At 56.7% G+C, this 13,747-nt stretch overlaps 1 protein-coding gene across 3 annotated transcripts in view; it reads left to right on the top strand.

The window, feature by feature from the left end:
- The window catches only part of MYH7B (myosin heavy chain 7B), a 52,671-nt gene that overhangs the window by 29,566 nt on the left and 9,358 nt on the right, over positions 1 to 13,747 (top strand). For all 3 annotated transcript variants that reach the window (XM_043495850.1, XM_038369289.2, XM_043495849.1), the window contains 12 exons: positions 839 to 926; positions 1,669 to 1,786; positions 2,463 to 2,586; positions 3,214 to 3,350; positions 4,437 to 4,692; positions 5,540 to 5,782; positions 8,644 to 8,820; positions 9,099 to 9,244; positions 10,345 to 10,435; positions 11,399 to 11,788; positions 12,418 to 12,544; positions 13,491 to 13,609. In XM_043495850.1, the coding sequence (XP_043351785.1) occupies positions 839 to 926; positions 1,669 to 1,786; positions 2,463 to 2,586; positions 3,214 to 3,350; positions 4,437 to 4,692; positions 5,540 to 5,782; positions 8,644 to 8,820; positions 9,099 to 9,244; positions 10,345 to 10,435; positions 11,399 to 11,788; positions 12,418 to 12,544; positions 13,491 to 13,609 (2,016 nt within the window). The remainder of the gene's footprint in view (positions 1 to 838; positions 927 to 1,668; positions 1,787 to 2,462; positions 2,587 to 3,213; positions 3,351 to 4,436; positions 4,693 to 5,539; positions 5,783 to 8,643; positions 8,821 to 9,098; positions 9,245 to 10,344; positions 10,436 to 11,398; positions 11,789 to 12,417; positions 12,545 to 13,490; positions 13,610 to 13,747) is intronic.

Raw genomic sequence — 13,747 nt, 5'->3', positions numbered from 1 at the left:
TGTCTCTGAGGCAGCCAGGGGGATAGCTGAGAACCAGGTTCATAAGCCTAAAACTAGATCCTACTGGAAGAGTCTCGTCCTGCAATGACAGGGGAGCAGCAGCTGTGCCAGTCTTCATTGGCTCCAGCGTCAGATGGGGGAGGCTTTCAGAGCTGAGGGTTCACTTTACTGCCCTCTTTCCTTGTGCACTGGGAAGGCCTATCTGCCTTAAAGTCACGCTGCTGTGAGTGGGTCAGTCTAGCTGCTGCAGGGTGTCTGCTACCGAGAGCAGGGGGCTGCCTGGCCTAGGAAAGGAGGCAGCTTGGCATAGCACAAGGAAGGGCAAGGCTTCAGGGTGGCTTGGGCCATTGCTCAAAGGGAAAGGAAGTCTCAGAAACAAACATCATGCATCACTCATGCTCTGAGCGAGACGGGGGGATGCCTCCCCGCCCAGGTTGTGCCCTGTCCTTGCACTTTTCACAAGGAGCATGGCTGGTGCGGGGGATGCCGGCGTGGCTGGCTCTCGTCTCCAGACTCCTGGGATCAAATCCATCCCCAAGCTGCAAGTGAAAATGCGCTTGGTAGCCCCTACTATGCATGGCAAACCCCCGTGGAGAATGGCACCACCCAGAGGCTGCTCAGGAGAGCCTCAAAGGAGTGCTGTGCCAAGCCCTCCCCCGCAGGCTGCAGGCCTCCAGGGCCCAGAGTCCTTTCTATGGAAGCAGGGCTTAGGGTGTTGTTCCTACTGCCTTGAGAAGGTACAAAGACCCCTGAGGAGACATGAGGCAGGGGGATGCGAGGTGACATCCGGCAGGGCAGAGGCAGCGTGTCCCGCCTCACCCTTGTATCTGCCCTACAGGAGAATCTCAACAAGCTGATGACCAACCTGCGGGCCACCCAGCCTCACTTCGTCCGCTGCATCATCCCCAATGAGACCAAGACCCCAGGTATGCAGCTGCAGGACTGGGCTGGCCCAGGAACAGCACTCGGATTAATGGCAGCCCATCATTATCTCCTCTGGGCTGCGTGTGCCACCTGTTCCTACCAGAGCTCTGAGGATCCCATCCCCCACCTCTAGTCACTGCTTCCCAGCTAAGGAGGCCTGACAGGTGTCTCTCCTGGGCTCATGAATTCCAGCTCCTGTCAGGAGGGGTCAGGGGAAGCACTCCCCTCCAGATGGACCATGTGCCCTAGGGCTGCCTAGAGGGGCCACAGGAGAGCTCCCTGTCTGCATGAGCCCCTTGGATGCAAAGGTGACAAGGACCTTTACAGGGGGTCTAAACCCAGAAGCAAGTGGGTCGCTCCTCAGGAGTTGTGAGTAAAACACCTGCGCTTTGTGGATGCTGCTCTGACCCCTCTTAGAGTCTCCTGGCAGGAGCAGCAGAGATGGAAGGCAAATCCTTCCCTAGCTATGCTGCGAGCCTGTGTTCTGCCATCACACAGGAGACACACATAGCACTGGCCACCCTCCAGCGAGCAGATGGGGCCCAGGCCACAGCACTAGGTATCGGTCCAGGATAGCGAGTGGGGTAAACCTGTTATTAAAACAGGGGCCATGTGCAAAATCCAGGTCCAGCTGGAGGCTCAGCTTTCAGCTCCCCAGCCCCGCTGGCCATGGGGTTTGGTTCAGGCTGTAGCCTGGTCGATGTGGGCCCTGTTGACACAACCCCTGCCTTCTCTCCTCTGCAGGAGCCATGGACGCCTTCCTGGTGCTGCACCAGCTGCGTTGTAACGGCGTGCTGGAGGGCATTCGCATCTGCCGCAAAGGCTTCCCCAACAGGATCCTCTATGCTGATTTCAAGCAGCGGTAACACCTCCCCTCTCTCTTCCCTGGCTGCTGGGGATTAGCTCAGGCAGGCGGCAGATCACCCCAGGCTCCGCTTTGCTCCCCAGCGTGTGGGGGTTTATCTGAATCCAGCATGTACGTCACTCACCCTCTGCCACTGGCCCTGCTGTGCATGGTGCCTTCATCCTGCTTCCCAGCGCAAAGCCGTCCAAGATTCCTGGATACACCTGGGCTAACGTAGATACAGGAGGGTCTTGTGCTGCCCTCCCCCAAATGATGGTGTTTGGAGTGAGAGGCCGGAGACCAAGGCAGAGGCTGAATGTCAGTCAGGGGCTAATGAGGCTCCCCGCATCAGATGCACAGAGCCAGCTCAATTCCCTCCCTGCCTCTGTGAGCTGAGTGGAAGTGTTGGCCCAGGCACAATTGGAAGCCTGCTGGCCTGGCTCTGATCCTGGCAGTTCAGCCCCATGGTGCTTGTATCATGCAGATCCCAGCACAGAGGAGGCAGCTCTGAGCTGGCCAGGCATGCTATGTACCAGTGCACAAGCCAGCACATGACCTGTACCATGGTGCTGCCGATGTCTAGCGTGGCCACAGCACGTGTCGCACAGACGTGTTCCTGGCTGGGTCCCACTGTGCATGGGGTTAGGAGGAGCTACCAGCTTGGTGCTACGGCCCCTCTGCTGTGTCTCTACAGCTATCGGATCCTGAATCCTGCTGCCATTCCTGATGACAAGTTTGTGGACAGTAGAAAGGCCACGGAGAAGCTGCTGACTTCCCTGGAGCTGGACCACTCCCAGTACAAGTTTGGTCACACCAAGGTGAGAGGGGAGGGCAGCTGGGCTCCCACAGGCAGGGAGGGAGCTGGGGCTGGGTGGTTTGCCCTGAGGATGGGACTCCTCCTTGGAGAGCTGCAGGGAGGGGAGGGGTGAGAGCTCCCAGTGCTCTCCTCTGGTTCCAGCTCACTCTGCTCTCCCCAGGGCTCATCGCCTCCAGAGGTCTTGCTCCAACCCCCCCGACCCCAGCGCTGTCTGGACTAGGCCCTCCTGCTGCAGGTCCCTGCCCTGCCTGCCTGCTCTTCCACCTGTGGGAGGAGGCAGGGTGGGGGTGGCTCAGTGCGGCAGCTGGAGATGGGTAGCTAGGAAGGGCAGAGAGACAGGCTGGGAGGAGAGTCCAGCAAGGACCCCCTTTCTTCAAAATCCCATCATCCCAGATCATGTTGTGATACTTGAGTCGCTGGCTCAGAGCTCCCATAGGTCCTGCCCTAGTAATCGGGGCACACGTCACCGAGTGGGCTGTGGAGCACTAGTGCTGTGAGTCCCCACCAGGCAGCGCTAAATGACACACTCAGGTGCTGAAGAAATGGCGTCTAGGGGTCTGATGGCTGCTCAGAGAGGTTTGGGTGCCCGTTGGTCCCATAAGCTCCGCTCTTATTCCCCTCCTTGCAGGTGTTTTTCAAAGCTGGTTTGCTGGGCCATTTGGAGGAGATGCGAGACGAGCGCCTGGCCAAGATCCTGACGATGCTGCAGGCCAGAATCCGTGGGCGGCTGATGCGCATTGAGTATCAGAAGATGATCAACCGAAGGTAGAGCAGTAGAGAGGTGGCCCGCCCTGCCAGCACCGCTCACCCTTTGCTGTCCAATCAGAGCAGGCAGGGATGAACCTCCCACTACGCCCGGTTGGTCAGACAAGCCCAGGGGCGGAGCTGGATGGAATTTCAATGCAACCTTTGCCAATCAATCAAAATGGAACCGTTTTGTGGAGATGGTTTGATGATGCTGAAGTTCCAGCAGAGCCCTGCCTGGTTTCGGTGCAGCTCGCCCGCCTAGCTCCTGGGCAGCCTGCCTGGAGGGCTGATGGGGAGCCAAGAGCCTAGAAGTCCCGGCTCCCGAACTCATGGCTCTGGGGCAGCTCCGCCTGGCAGCCTGCCTGCCGCTCCGTTCCCTTTTAAGGAGAATTTCATTCCAAATCAGAATGAAACCAAATTTTGAAATATCACGTTCTTCCATGGGACGGAATGCCCTTTCCGCTGCCTTGCTCCACTCAGGGGGGTCACTTCTCCCATTGCTGTACAGGCAGCAGTGCCATCCACGGGCATTATTACTCCTGGTGAGGGGATAGAGATTGTATAAGGCAGATCAGTTTCCTCTCTGGGATGCTCAGGCTAGCGGTGGTGGATTTTCCAGGCGGCAGGCAAGGAAAGCATCCTAGCATGCGTGTCAGCTGTATTGCCCGAGGAGTGTTTTTCCATGGCTTGCATGGCCTGCAAAGGGGAACTGGGAGGGGCCTGGCAGCAGGAGACAAAAAGCCACGTCTCCATATTTGGGAAGTCTCTTACAGTCAGTGTGGAGGGCTCGCTAGGGATGCACTGGGATAGAAACCCCTGGGAGGGTCAATGCATTCCAGGCCATGGACCAGACCTGAGGCCATCGTTGACCCTTCTGTTGCTGTACATAAGCACCATGCAATGGTTGGACAGTCCCAGCAATTGCTGCTGCAAGGGCCAGATACCCCAAAGAGCTCAACCCCTGACACGCACCCGACATGCTGAGCTGTTGTGAAAACCTATCTCCGCAACTGCCAGCCAAGAAGAAGGTGTTTGTGGGGTGGGAGCAAGTAGGGAGTCTCTGAGCATCACAGTTTGACTGAGGCTGCCCTTCTTGTGCCTCAGAGAAGCACTCTACACCATCCAGTGGAACATCCGCGCTTTCAATGCTGTCAAGAACTGGTCCTGGATGAAGCTTTTCTTCAAGATCAAGCCTCTGCTCCGGTCGGCGCAGAATGAGAAGGAGATGGCCACCTTGAAGGAGGAGTTCCAGAAGCTGAAGGAAGCTCTGGAGAAGTCAGAGGCTAAAAGGAAGGAGCTCGAAGAGAAACAAATTACCATGATCCAGGAGAAGAATGACTTGTCTCTCCACCTTCAAGCTGTAAGCCCCGTGTACAGCTCCTTGGCAGGGGAGATGTGGGTGTGGGTGGTGAGAGTGGGGGTAGGCATGAGTATACCCCACTGGACAGCTCAAATGTAATACCGCAAGCGAGCAGTGTCCCTTAGATGGGAACTACTAGCCTTCTGGCCCCTTGCACCCCAGAGGGCTCAGAGAAGGACCTGATACTGTGGACAGGATTGTTCAAAGGAGTGAGGCTCGGGAATGGAGAATTTCTAGGTCACTGCTCAATCTGGTCTAGGGCAGCCATGGTCCAGTGTCATCTGCTGGCCATTCAGCGGCCGGCATGAAATGAAATGGAAGGCCTTAGTCCAGTGCTGAGCAAATGCCCCTCTCACAAAAAGTCCCGTCATAAGGGGAACCCCTGTGTCAGGGCAGAAACTGAGGAATGAATGGGCTGCTCTGCGAAGGTGACCCCACCAGAACAGGCTGCAGCACATGGGGTGGGGGGGAAGTGTGAGTGTCTGCTGGCCAAGCTGTGCCTGCTCCCTGGAGCAAGGTCTCCAGGCACTGTCAGTCCAGCACCTCCCACCACCTGAAACACCTGAAGCAGAAGGACCAGCATCAGCTTCAGCAGCTCTCCTGTTCCCCTTTGTCCCTAAGGGATGGGAAGAGAAAGGATGGGAACGTGCCAGAAAGAAACAAAAGCTTCCTTCCATCTGCCTGAATGGCTTGTGCTTGCTCTCTACATTAAGTGAAGAGCATCAGCAGCTAGTGTCCAGGAGAATGAGGGTGTAGTGGTCTCTGCCAGGGGCTAGGACCCCTGACTGGATGGTAATATTTCCTGGGGGAAATGGATGAGCGTGTGTTTCCTTATGCACTCTCCCAGGAACAAGACAACCTGGCTGATGCAGAAGAGCGCTGTGACCTGCTGATCAAAGCCAAGATCCAACTGGAGGCCAAAGTGAAAGAGCTGACGGAGCGTCTGGAGGATGAGGAGGAGATGAACGCGGATCTGACCTCCAAGAAACGCAAGCTGGAGGACGAATGTGCTGAGCTGAAGAAGGACATTGATGACTTAGAGATCACACTGGCCAAGGTGGAGAAGGAGAAGCATGCCACAGAGAACAAGGTAACAAGCACCGCATGTGAGAGGGGTCACTGTGCAACTTCTGCTGCTAGTTACTGGGGGCTCCACAGAGCTCTGTGGCTACACTCCCGATGGCTTCCCTGAGCGCTGTGAGTGCTGTAGGAGCCCAGGGATCTGCTCAGGGAGAAGAGGCTGCTGTTAGGGTGTGAGAGGAAGGGCTCAGTCTCTGGTAGGGCTGGCCAAAATGCAGCAAGGCTCTGTAGAAGGTAGTATCTGAAAGAGCAAAAACCTCCTTGGCCCCAGAGCATTGCACAGTCTGTGCAGCAATAAGCGAAGCTGGGGGTAACGCCACGACTTTCCACCTGCAAAAAATGCCTTCAGTTTTGCCCGGTGTAGCTGGTGAATGCGTTGGAATAAGAAGCAAGCCCATGACAGACCTGCAAGAGCAAAGGGGCTAAAGGCAGTAATGGTGACAGTGACAGTGAGGATGCTGATGGTGATGAAGGCAGTGGTGGGGATGGCAGTGGTTGTGATGGTGGTGGTGCCTAGGGCAACTCTCACTGGAAATGCCAAGGTCAGGACAGGCTGCAAAAGGGAGAGCAGATACTACCAAAGACTGGTGGGTAACACTGAAGTACATTCATCAGTCACAAACTGTGCTTCTGATTCCCCACACTGGTCATCAAGAAGATTAAAAAAAAGAAATTACACAGCCCCCTTTATTGCATTCCAGTTCTCTGGCTCTCAATCGGTACCTAGGTCCAGCACAGTGAGAAGTTATTTAAAAACTCTGCTCACTATACCAAAGGGCCAGCCACATTGCCAGGTCAATATTAGTTTGGCTCTTACCCAAAATACCATCGTGCCAGCCAATCTTTTAGTGTCTAAAACTAAGAGTTTATTACAGGGATGGGCAAACTTTTTGGCCTGCGGGCCACATTGGGGTTGCGAAACAGTATGGAGGGCTGGGTATGGAGGGCTGTGCCTCCCCAAACAGCCTGGCCCCTGGCCCCCATCTGTCCCCTCCCAGACTTCCCCCCTCAGAACCTGCGACCCATCCAACAGCCCTCTCCCGGGTCCCCCCATCCCTAACCACCCCCCCTGGACACCACCCCCTATCCAACCCCCCCTTCTCCCTGTCCCCAGACTGCCGCGCCCCCTTACAGACCCCCCAGGACTCCCACCCCTATCCAACCCCCACTGTTCCCTGTCCCGACCGCCCCCTCTCCCCCAGAACCTCTGCCCTATCCAACTGCCTCTTGCTCCCTGACTGCCCCCCCCCGCGGGATCCCCTGCCCCTTATCGAACCGCCCCCCCGGCCCCTTACCATGCCGCTCAGAGCGGCAGGAGCTCGCAGCCGCATGGCCCAGCCAGAGCCAGCCACGCCGCGCAGAGTGCTGGCGGTGCAGTGCGCTGAGCCTGTGGAGGAGGGGGGACAGCAGAGGAGGGGCTGGGGGCTAGCCTCCATGGCCGGGAGCTCAAGGGCCGGGCAGGACGGTTCCGCGGGATGGATGTGGCCCACGCGCCCGCCTCTTGTTTATTATAAGGAAAAAAGAAAGAACAAGAAGAGAGTTGTTAAATGGTAAAGCAGTCAGATACATACAGAGACTTCAGAGTCCATATATCAGGTTCTTAGCAGTATTGGTGAGTTTGCTAGCTTGAAAGTCCCTCGAACACATCCACAGCTTGGATAGGTCATTCAGTCCTTTGTTCAGACCTTCGTTTGTAGGAAGGTTACTTCAGTGGGAAGCAGGCCTGAAGACAAAATGGAGATGATGCAGTTGTCTTTTATATTCTTTTGCCATGAGGCTTGTATTTTCTATGTCCCAGACACAAGCTTCACAGCTTGTGCTGTGAAGCTTGTGTTTGGGACACAGAAAATACAAGCCTCATGACAAAAGAATGGGGATGGAAAAAGCCTTAGAGTTCTTTGTCCATAGGCATGCCCCTACATGGCTTGCTGACTCATCAGGTGTATTCCCTGGCTTTTTCAATTGGCTTATTGTACAGGTGATATCTCTTGATGGGCCATCAAGCTGGCTTAGTGCTGATGCCAAGCTGTCTGGGGGTGTCACCCAGAAACACAGCACAAGATTGGAAATACAGATATACCCTACATATCTATAACTCACGATACAAAGGTGATACAAACATATAAACAAGATCATCATATTTGGCAGATTATAACATTTTTGTAGATACCTTCCATGGCATATCTAGCGTGATTCATTGCAATTTTAAAATATTGGTATCCATAGTATCATTAAGTGTCTCCCACATTCCATACAGCGTCACCACATGGTGGTGATGGTTAGGAACGTGGTGGTGATGATGGTGAGGAAGGCGGTGATGAGGGTGGTGGAGATGAGGGCAGTGGTGGTGATAGTGAGGATGGCAGTGGAGGTCATGGTGGTGGAGATGAAGGCAATGGTGGGGATGGTGATGAGGGCAGTGATGGTGATGAGGAAGGTGGTGGTGGGGATGGTGAAGATGGCAGCGATGGTGATGGTGGTGGAGATGAAGGCAGTGGTGGTGATGGTGAGGATGGCAGTGGAGGTCATGGTGATGAGGGCAGTGGTAGAGGTGATGCTGAGGAATGTGATGGTGATGATGGTGAGGAAGGCAGTGATGGTGATGGAGATGAAGGTGGTGGTGAGGATGGTGGGGATGAGGGCAGTGATGGTGATGATGGTGAGGAAGGTGGTGATGAAGGCAGTGGTGGAGGTGATGGTGAGGAAGGTAGTGGTGGGGATGGTGATGAGGGCAATGATGATGATGAAGATGAAGGCAGTGGTGGTGATGGTGGTGAGGAAGGCAATGCTGGTGATGTGGTATTAGCTCTCATCTGCCCCCAACCCCTGTCTCCTGAGGAGTTAAGCTCTCTTTTTCCTCTGCCGGCCTAGGTTAAAAACCTGATTGAAGAAATGGCAGCTCTGGACGAGATCATCGCCAAGCTGACCAAAGAAAAGAAAGCGCTGCAGGAAGCACATCAGCAGGCCCTAGATGACCTGCAGGCTGAAGAGGACAAAGTCAACACGCTGACGAAGGCCAAAGTCAAACTGGAACAGCAAGTGGATGATGTGAGTAAAACATGAATGCAAAGACCAGTGACAGCAATCCCATTGTATGGATGGGCTGTGTGCCCCCAGGGGATCTGCCCCAATGCAGAGATGAGCTGTGTGCCCCCAGCAGAACTGCCCCGATACAGAGGAGATGTGTTAGATGCCATGCTAGGTTTCTGCCAGCAATGGAGAAGGGACCTCTCATCAGAGGCAGGAGGATGTGGAGGAGCAGATGATGTCAGGGGCACTGGAGGGAGTATTTCCCTTCTGAATTTACATTTCTTCCTTCTCTCCAGCTGGAAAGTTCCCTGGAGCAGGAGAAGAAGATCCGAATGGACCTGGAGCGAGCGAAGCGCAAGCTGGAAGGGGATCTGAAGCTGACGCAGGAGTCTGTGATGGATCTGGAGAATGACAAGCAGCAACTGGAGGAGAAACTCAAAAAGTAAGTGTCAGCAGCTCCTGGGGAAATACCCCGCAGCCAACCCCAGCGGGCGCTGCTCCTGACACCTGCTTCCTCCTGCACTGAGCACGCCCACAGGTGCAGTGGGCTGGCACTCTCACTTCTTGGGGCTGTTTCCAGACTGGAAAATGCTGTTATCCTTTGTAGCATCTAGTGTCCCCAGCCATGCTCAGAACCCACTGTGCTGGGCACTACCCAGAGACACAGGGAGAGAGGGTCTAACCAGCCCAGCGTAGGAGGGGATCTAATCCCCATGTTGCTGCAGGGCCGGAGGCTCATAGGATGCAGTGACTTACCCAGAGGAGCCTGTGACAGAGGCAGGAACAGAGGCAGATCTCCTGACTCGTGGTCCAGACTCTACCCACCTGATCGAACTGCCTCCCAGTACCCCAGGCTTTAGGGAGCCCCGAAAAGCACCCAAAGCTTCAAGAGAGGCTGCTGTGCAGAGCTGTCACCTGCAACCCCCAGGGGCTGCAAATGTAACCAGCAAGTCAGCAGGGTTGATATCAGCTGCCACATCCCAATTCATGGATGGGCTGTGCCCCCCCTGGAACCGCCCCGATGCAGGGATGGGCTCTTTACCCCCCCAGAGGAACTGCCCCGATGCAGGATTGGATTGTGTCCCCCCGGAAACCGCTCCGATGCAGCAATGGGCTGTGCCCCCCCCAGGGGAACTGCCCCAATGCAGCAATGGGCTGTGTCCCCCCGGAAACCGCCCCGATGCAGGGATGGGCTGTGTGCCCCACGGGGAACCGCCCCGATGCAGGGATGGGCTGTTTCACCCCAGGGGAACTGTCTGGATGCAGGATTGGGTTGTGTGCCCCCAGGGGAACCGCCCCGCTGCAGGGATGGGCTGCGTGCCCCACAGGGAACCTGATGTAGAGGGGTTGTCTTAGGTGCTCTGCTACCGTTCTCCGACCAGTATAGGTTGCAATACAGGTTCATTCATCCTTTGGTACAGGACAAAGCACGAGACACTAGTTTGCAGGGAAGTCTCCTACACTGGCCCTGGGGGACAGGCTAGGAGGGGCCTGGCAGCTGTTCTCTGCCTAACAGCAGGCCTATGTCCTGGTTCTGTGCAGGAAAGAGTTTGAGACAAACCAGCTGAATTCAAGGATTGAAGATGAGCAAGTGCTTGGGGCCCAGCTGCAGAAGAAGATCAAAGAGCTGCAGGTAAAGGAGTGTTGTACAGATCACACAGGCCTGGCGTTCCACAGCGAACTGCCAGGGGGCTGAGTTGGAGAGTGCCCCAGAGCTGACAGAGAAGCTTGTCCCTGAGCGGGCAGAGCACTACCTGCCCCCCTGGGCCTGCTGCCGCCTCTGGGGAGCTATGTGGAGAGGGCTCTGCTTTCCACCATCCCTTCCGGCCGGCCGGCCGAGCTAGTGCGTCTCCCCCTCCCCTCTCTCCAGCCCTGGCGACTCTATCTCAGTTCAGCTGGGCACGTTTCAGATCTAATGGAGCCGGCTGGCTTCCCCTTGAGCCCAGCAGCTCCTTACGTGCCCACCCTGTGTGGGGGGGGCTTGTTACCTCGGACATGAGAGGGGTGTTTGTGTTAGCAGCGCTCTGAGCACTGACCTCATGGAGGCCAGCAGGGGTGCCTGGGGAAAGCCAAGCCAGCGCAGTGGGGGTGGTGCGCCCCAGACCAATCCCAGGCAGGAGCTGTAGGGGAGGCAGGTTGAATGGAGTCAGGTTTGGGGTTTTTTAATTAAAAACTCAAAGACCAAGCTCCTGGCCTTTCAGCCGGGAGGGAGCTGGCCCTTTGCCCACACACCAGAACCTCAAATCCAACCCCCCAAACCCTGATGTCACAGTCTGGGCTCCTCTCACAAAGGGCCAAACCAGAACCCCAGGGCCAGATTGCCTGAGCTGTGGGGGTGGGGCTGAGCTTGGAATCCTGACCTACAGCTGGACCCAGTTTGGGTGGCTCAGGCCCAGCTCTCCAACGGTTTTAGGGGTGATCGTGTTAGCAGAGTGAGGGTTGGGACTGCTGTTAGCCCAGCCCGGAGCCTGGGGCGCTGGCTGCCTGTCCCATGGGGTGGCTCGGTGCTGCAGTGAGGCTCTCGCTCCAGCTGCGACGGCGAGGATGCTAGTGCTGCCTGGCCCCATAGCACCTGCCCCGCTTTGCCCCCCGCCAGGCCCGCATTGAGGAGCTGGAGGAGGAGCTGGAGGCGGAGCGGGCAGCGAGGGCCAAGGTGGAGAAGCAGCGTGCGGAAGTGGCGCGGGAGCTGGAGGAGCTGAGCGAGCGGCTGGAGGAGGCGGGCGGCGCGACGGCTGTCCAGCTGGAAATGAACAAGAAACGGGAGGCAGAGTTCCTGAAGCTGCGCAGGGACCTGGAGGAGGCGACGCTGCAGCACGAGTCGACGGCGGCAGCCCTGCGCAAGAAGCACGCCGACACCGTGGCTGAGCTGGGCGAGCAGCTCGACAACCTGCAGAGGGTCAAGCAGAAGCTGGAGAAGGAGAAGAGCGAGATGAAGATGGAGGTGGACGACCTGTCGTCTAACATTGAGTATCTCACCAAGAACAAGGTGAGGGGCTGGGAAGCTGTGAGCAGGGCTGCCCCCCGCTGGGTGGAACCAGACCTGCTTGGGGGTGGGGGACTAGGGTGCCCAAGAGCGGGTGGAGGGTGAGGCAGGCTCCAAGTTCTCACCCAGAAAGCATAGGTGGTTTGTGCAGGAGTCTTGGGCGCTGAGCTCAGCTCTGATGTTCGCTTGGCCAAGTCACTAACCTCCCTGCCTCCAGCTGCAAGCGGGGATAATGACAGGTACCTGCTCCGTGCTTGCGGGGAGGGCTCTGAAGCTGCTAAGATCAGAGCAAAGGCTGGAGCTCTTGGCGTTGAAAGCCCTGGGTTCTATCCTAGATGCTGCATGTGCGCAGAACAACAGCTGAGCTCTCTGTATTGAAGGCAGCTGCAAGACCTGTTCCTCTACCAAGGGGGACATGCAAGGGTCCCATACTGGCAGGGCTCTGTGTGAGAGCCTAATGGAATCCTGTTTTGCATCACTCAGCTGCGAGTGGGTCAGAGAAACAGGGATTCCCCAGTCTCAAACCATAGCCTAGGAGGCAGGACAGTTCCCGGGCAGGCGTGTTCAGCAGCTGAACAAAGTTGTCTAGCTCCGGGCTGCTGATCTGACGCTGCCCTGGCTGCTTGCTGCAGGCAAATGCAGAGAAGCTGTGCCGAACGTATGAGGACCAGCTAAGCGAGGCCAAGTCCAAAGTGGATGAGCTGCAACGCCAGCTAGCCGAAGTGAGCACCCAGCGCAGCCGGCTGCAGACTGAGAACGGTAAGTTTGGAACGCCTTCGCCCAGCTCTGGGACTGGCTGAGAGGGGCCCCGAGGCTGGGCTTGCTAAACCAGGGGACTGGGATCAGCCACTTTCCTGTCTCTCCGAGAGGTCAGTGTGCTCTTCTGGCAGGGAGCAGATTGCTGAGTAATTCCTGATGCCAAAGCAGTGCCCCGAGGAGCTGCAGGCCCCACTCAGGGCGGGCAGCGTGCCCAGCCAAGACAGAACAGCGGAGGCAGCGAGAGGAGAGAAGTAGCGTCGGCCTCAGTGTAGCTACGGAATGTGCCATGACCACAAGGGTTAACAGCAGGAAGCTACCTGCTGGCAGAGTTCCCCCTCTGCCCCAGCAGTGCAGCTGCTGCCTTTGGGTCCAAGGATGCCAGGCTGGAGACCCGGTGCGGCCAGACTCTCCTGAGATCTGTGCTGAAAGGGCTGAGTGCCTCAGGGAGCTGTGACATTAAGCTGAGATCCCTGCTGCCCAGGCGAGTGGTAAAGAGCCTCTGGCACGAGGGATAATAGGTCAATTGCTCAGGCCAACATCCCGTCTACCAGCAAGCCAGGTTCTGCTACCCTAGACTGTGTGGGGACCATCCAGGGCCCAGACCAGTGGCTAGCTCCTCACAGCCTGGCTGAGAGCCAACTCATTGCTTGGGGGATGGGAAGTGCTAGATAAAGTCCATTTTGACTGACTCCGAGCTAGTGATGGGCCATAACTGCAAGGCCAGGTCCAGACTCCTCTAGCTCTGTGGGAATTCAGAGATGGGCCTCAGGCCTATTGCTGTGAGCGAGCGCATCACCTTGGGCCCCCTGGAACCGTAGGCAGTTGGGGGTCAGTTCTGCACGCTGGCGCTCAGGGGCCCCAGGGAGCTGAAGGACACAAGCACATGGCCTTGCACAGTTTCCATTTGCCCAGCTCCATTCCAGTTGTTTGGCTTTGTCTGCACTAGGGGAGCTAAGCCGGCTGCTGGAGGAAAAGGAGTCTTTTATAAACCAGCTGAGCCGTGGCAAGACCTCATTTACCCAGACTATTGAGGAAATCAAGAGGCAGCTGGAAGAAGAGACCAAGGTAAGGCTGTATGAGGGAGACAACTGGCTCTCTGGGGCCTCTCTCCTGTGGGAGGGGGGCTCGCTAGGAAGGGAGCTGGGGAGCCCAACAATGCGGATTTGCACCTAAATCCCTAGAAAAGGATGGAAAATCATAGAG

This window comes from Dermochelys coriacea, chromosome 13 (genome assembly GCF_009764565.3).
Source record: "Dermochelys coriacea isolate rDerCor1 chromosome 13, rDerCor1.pri.v4, whole genome shotgun sequence".
Taxonomy (NCBI): Eukaryota; Metazoa; Chordata; order Testudines; family Dermochelyidae; genus Dermochelys; species Dermochelys coriacea.
The sequence above is the reverse complement of the archived record's forward strand: the minus strand, read 5'-3'. Positions and strand labels throughout refer to the sequence as shown.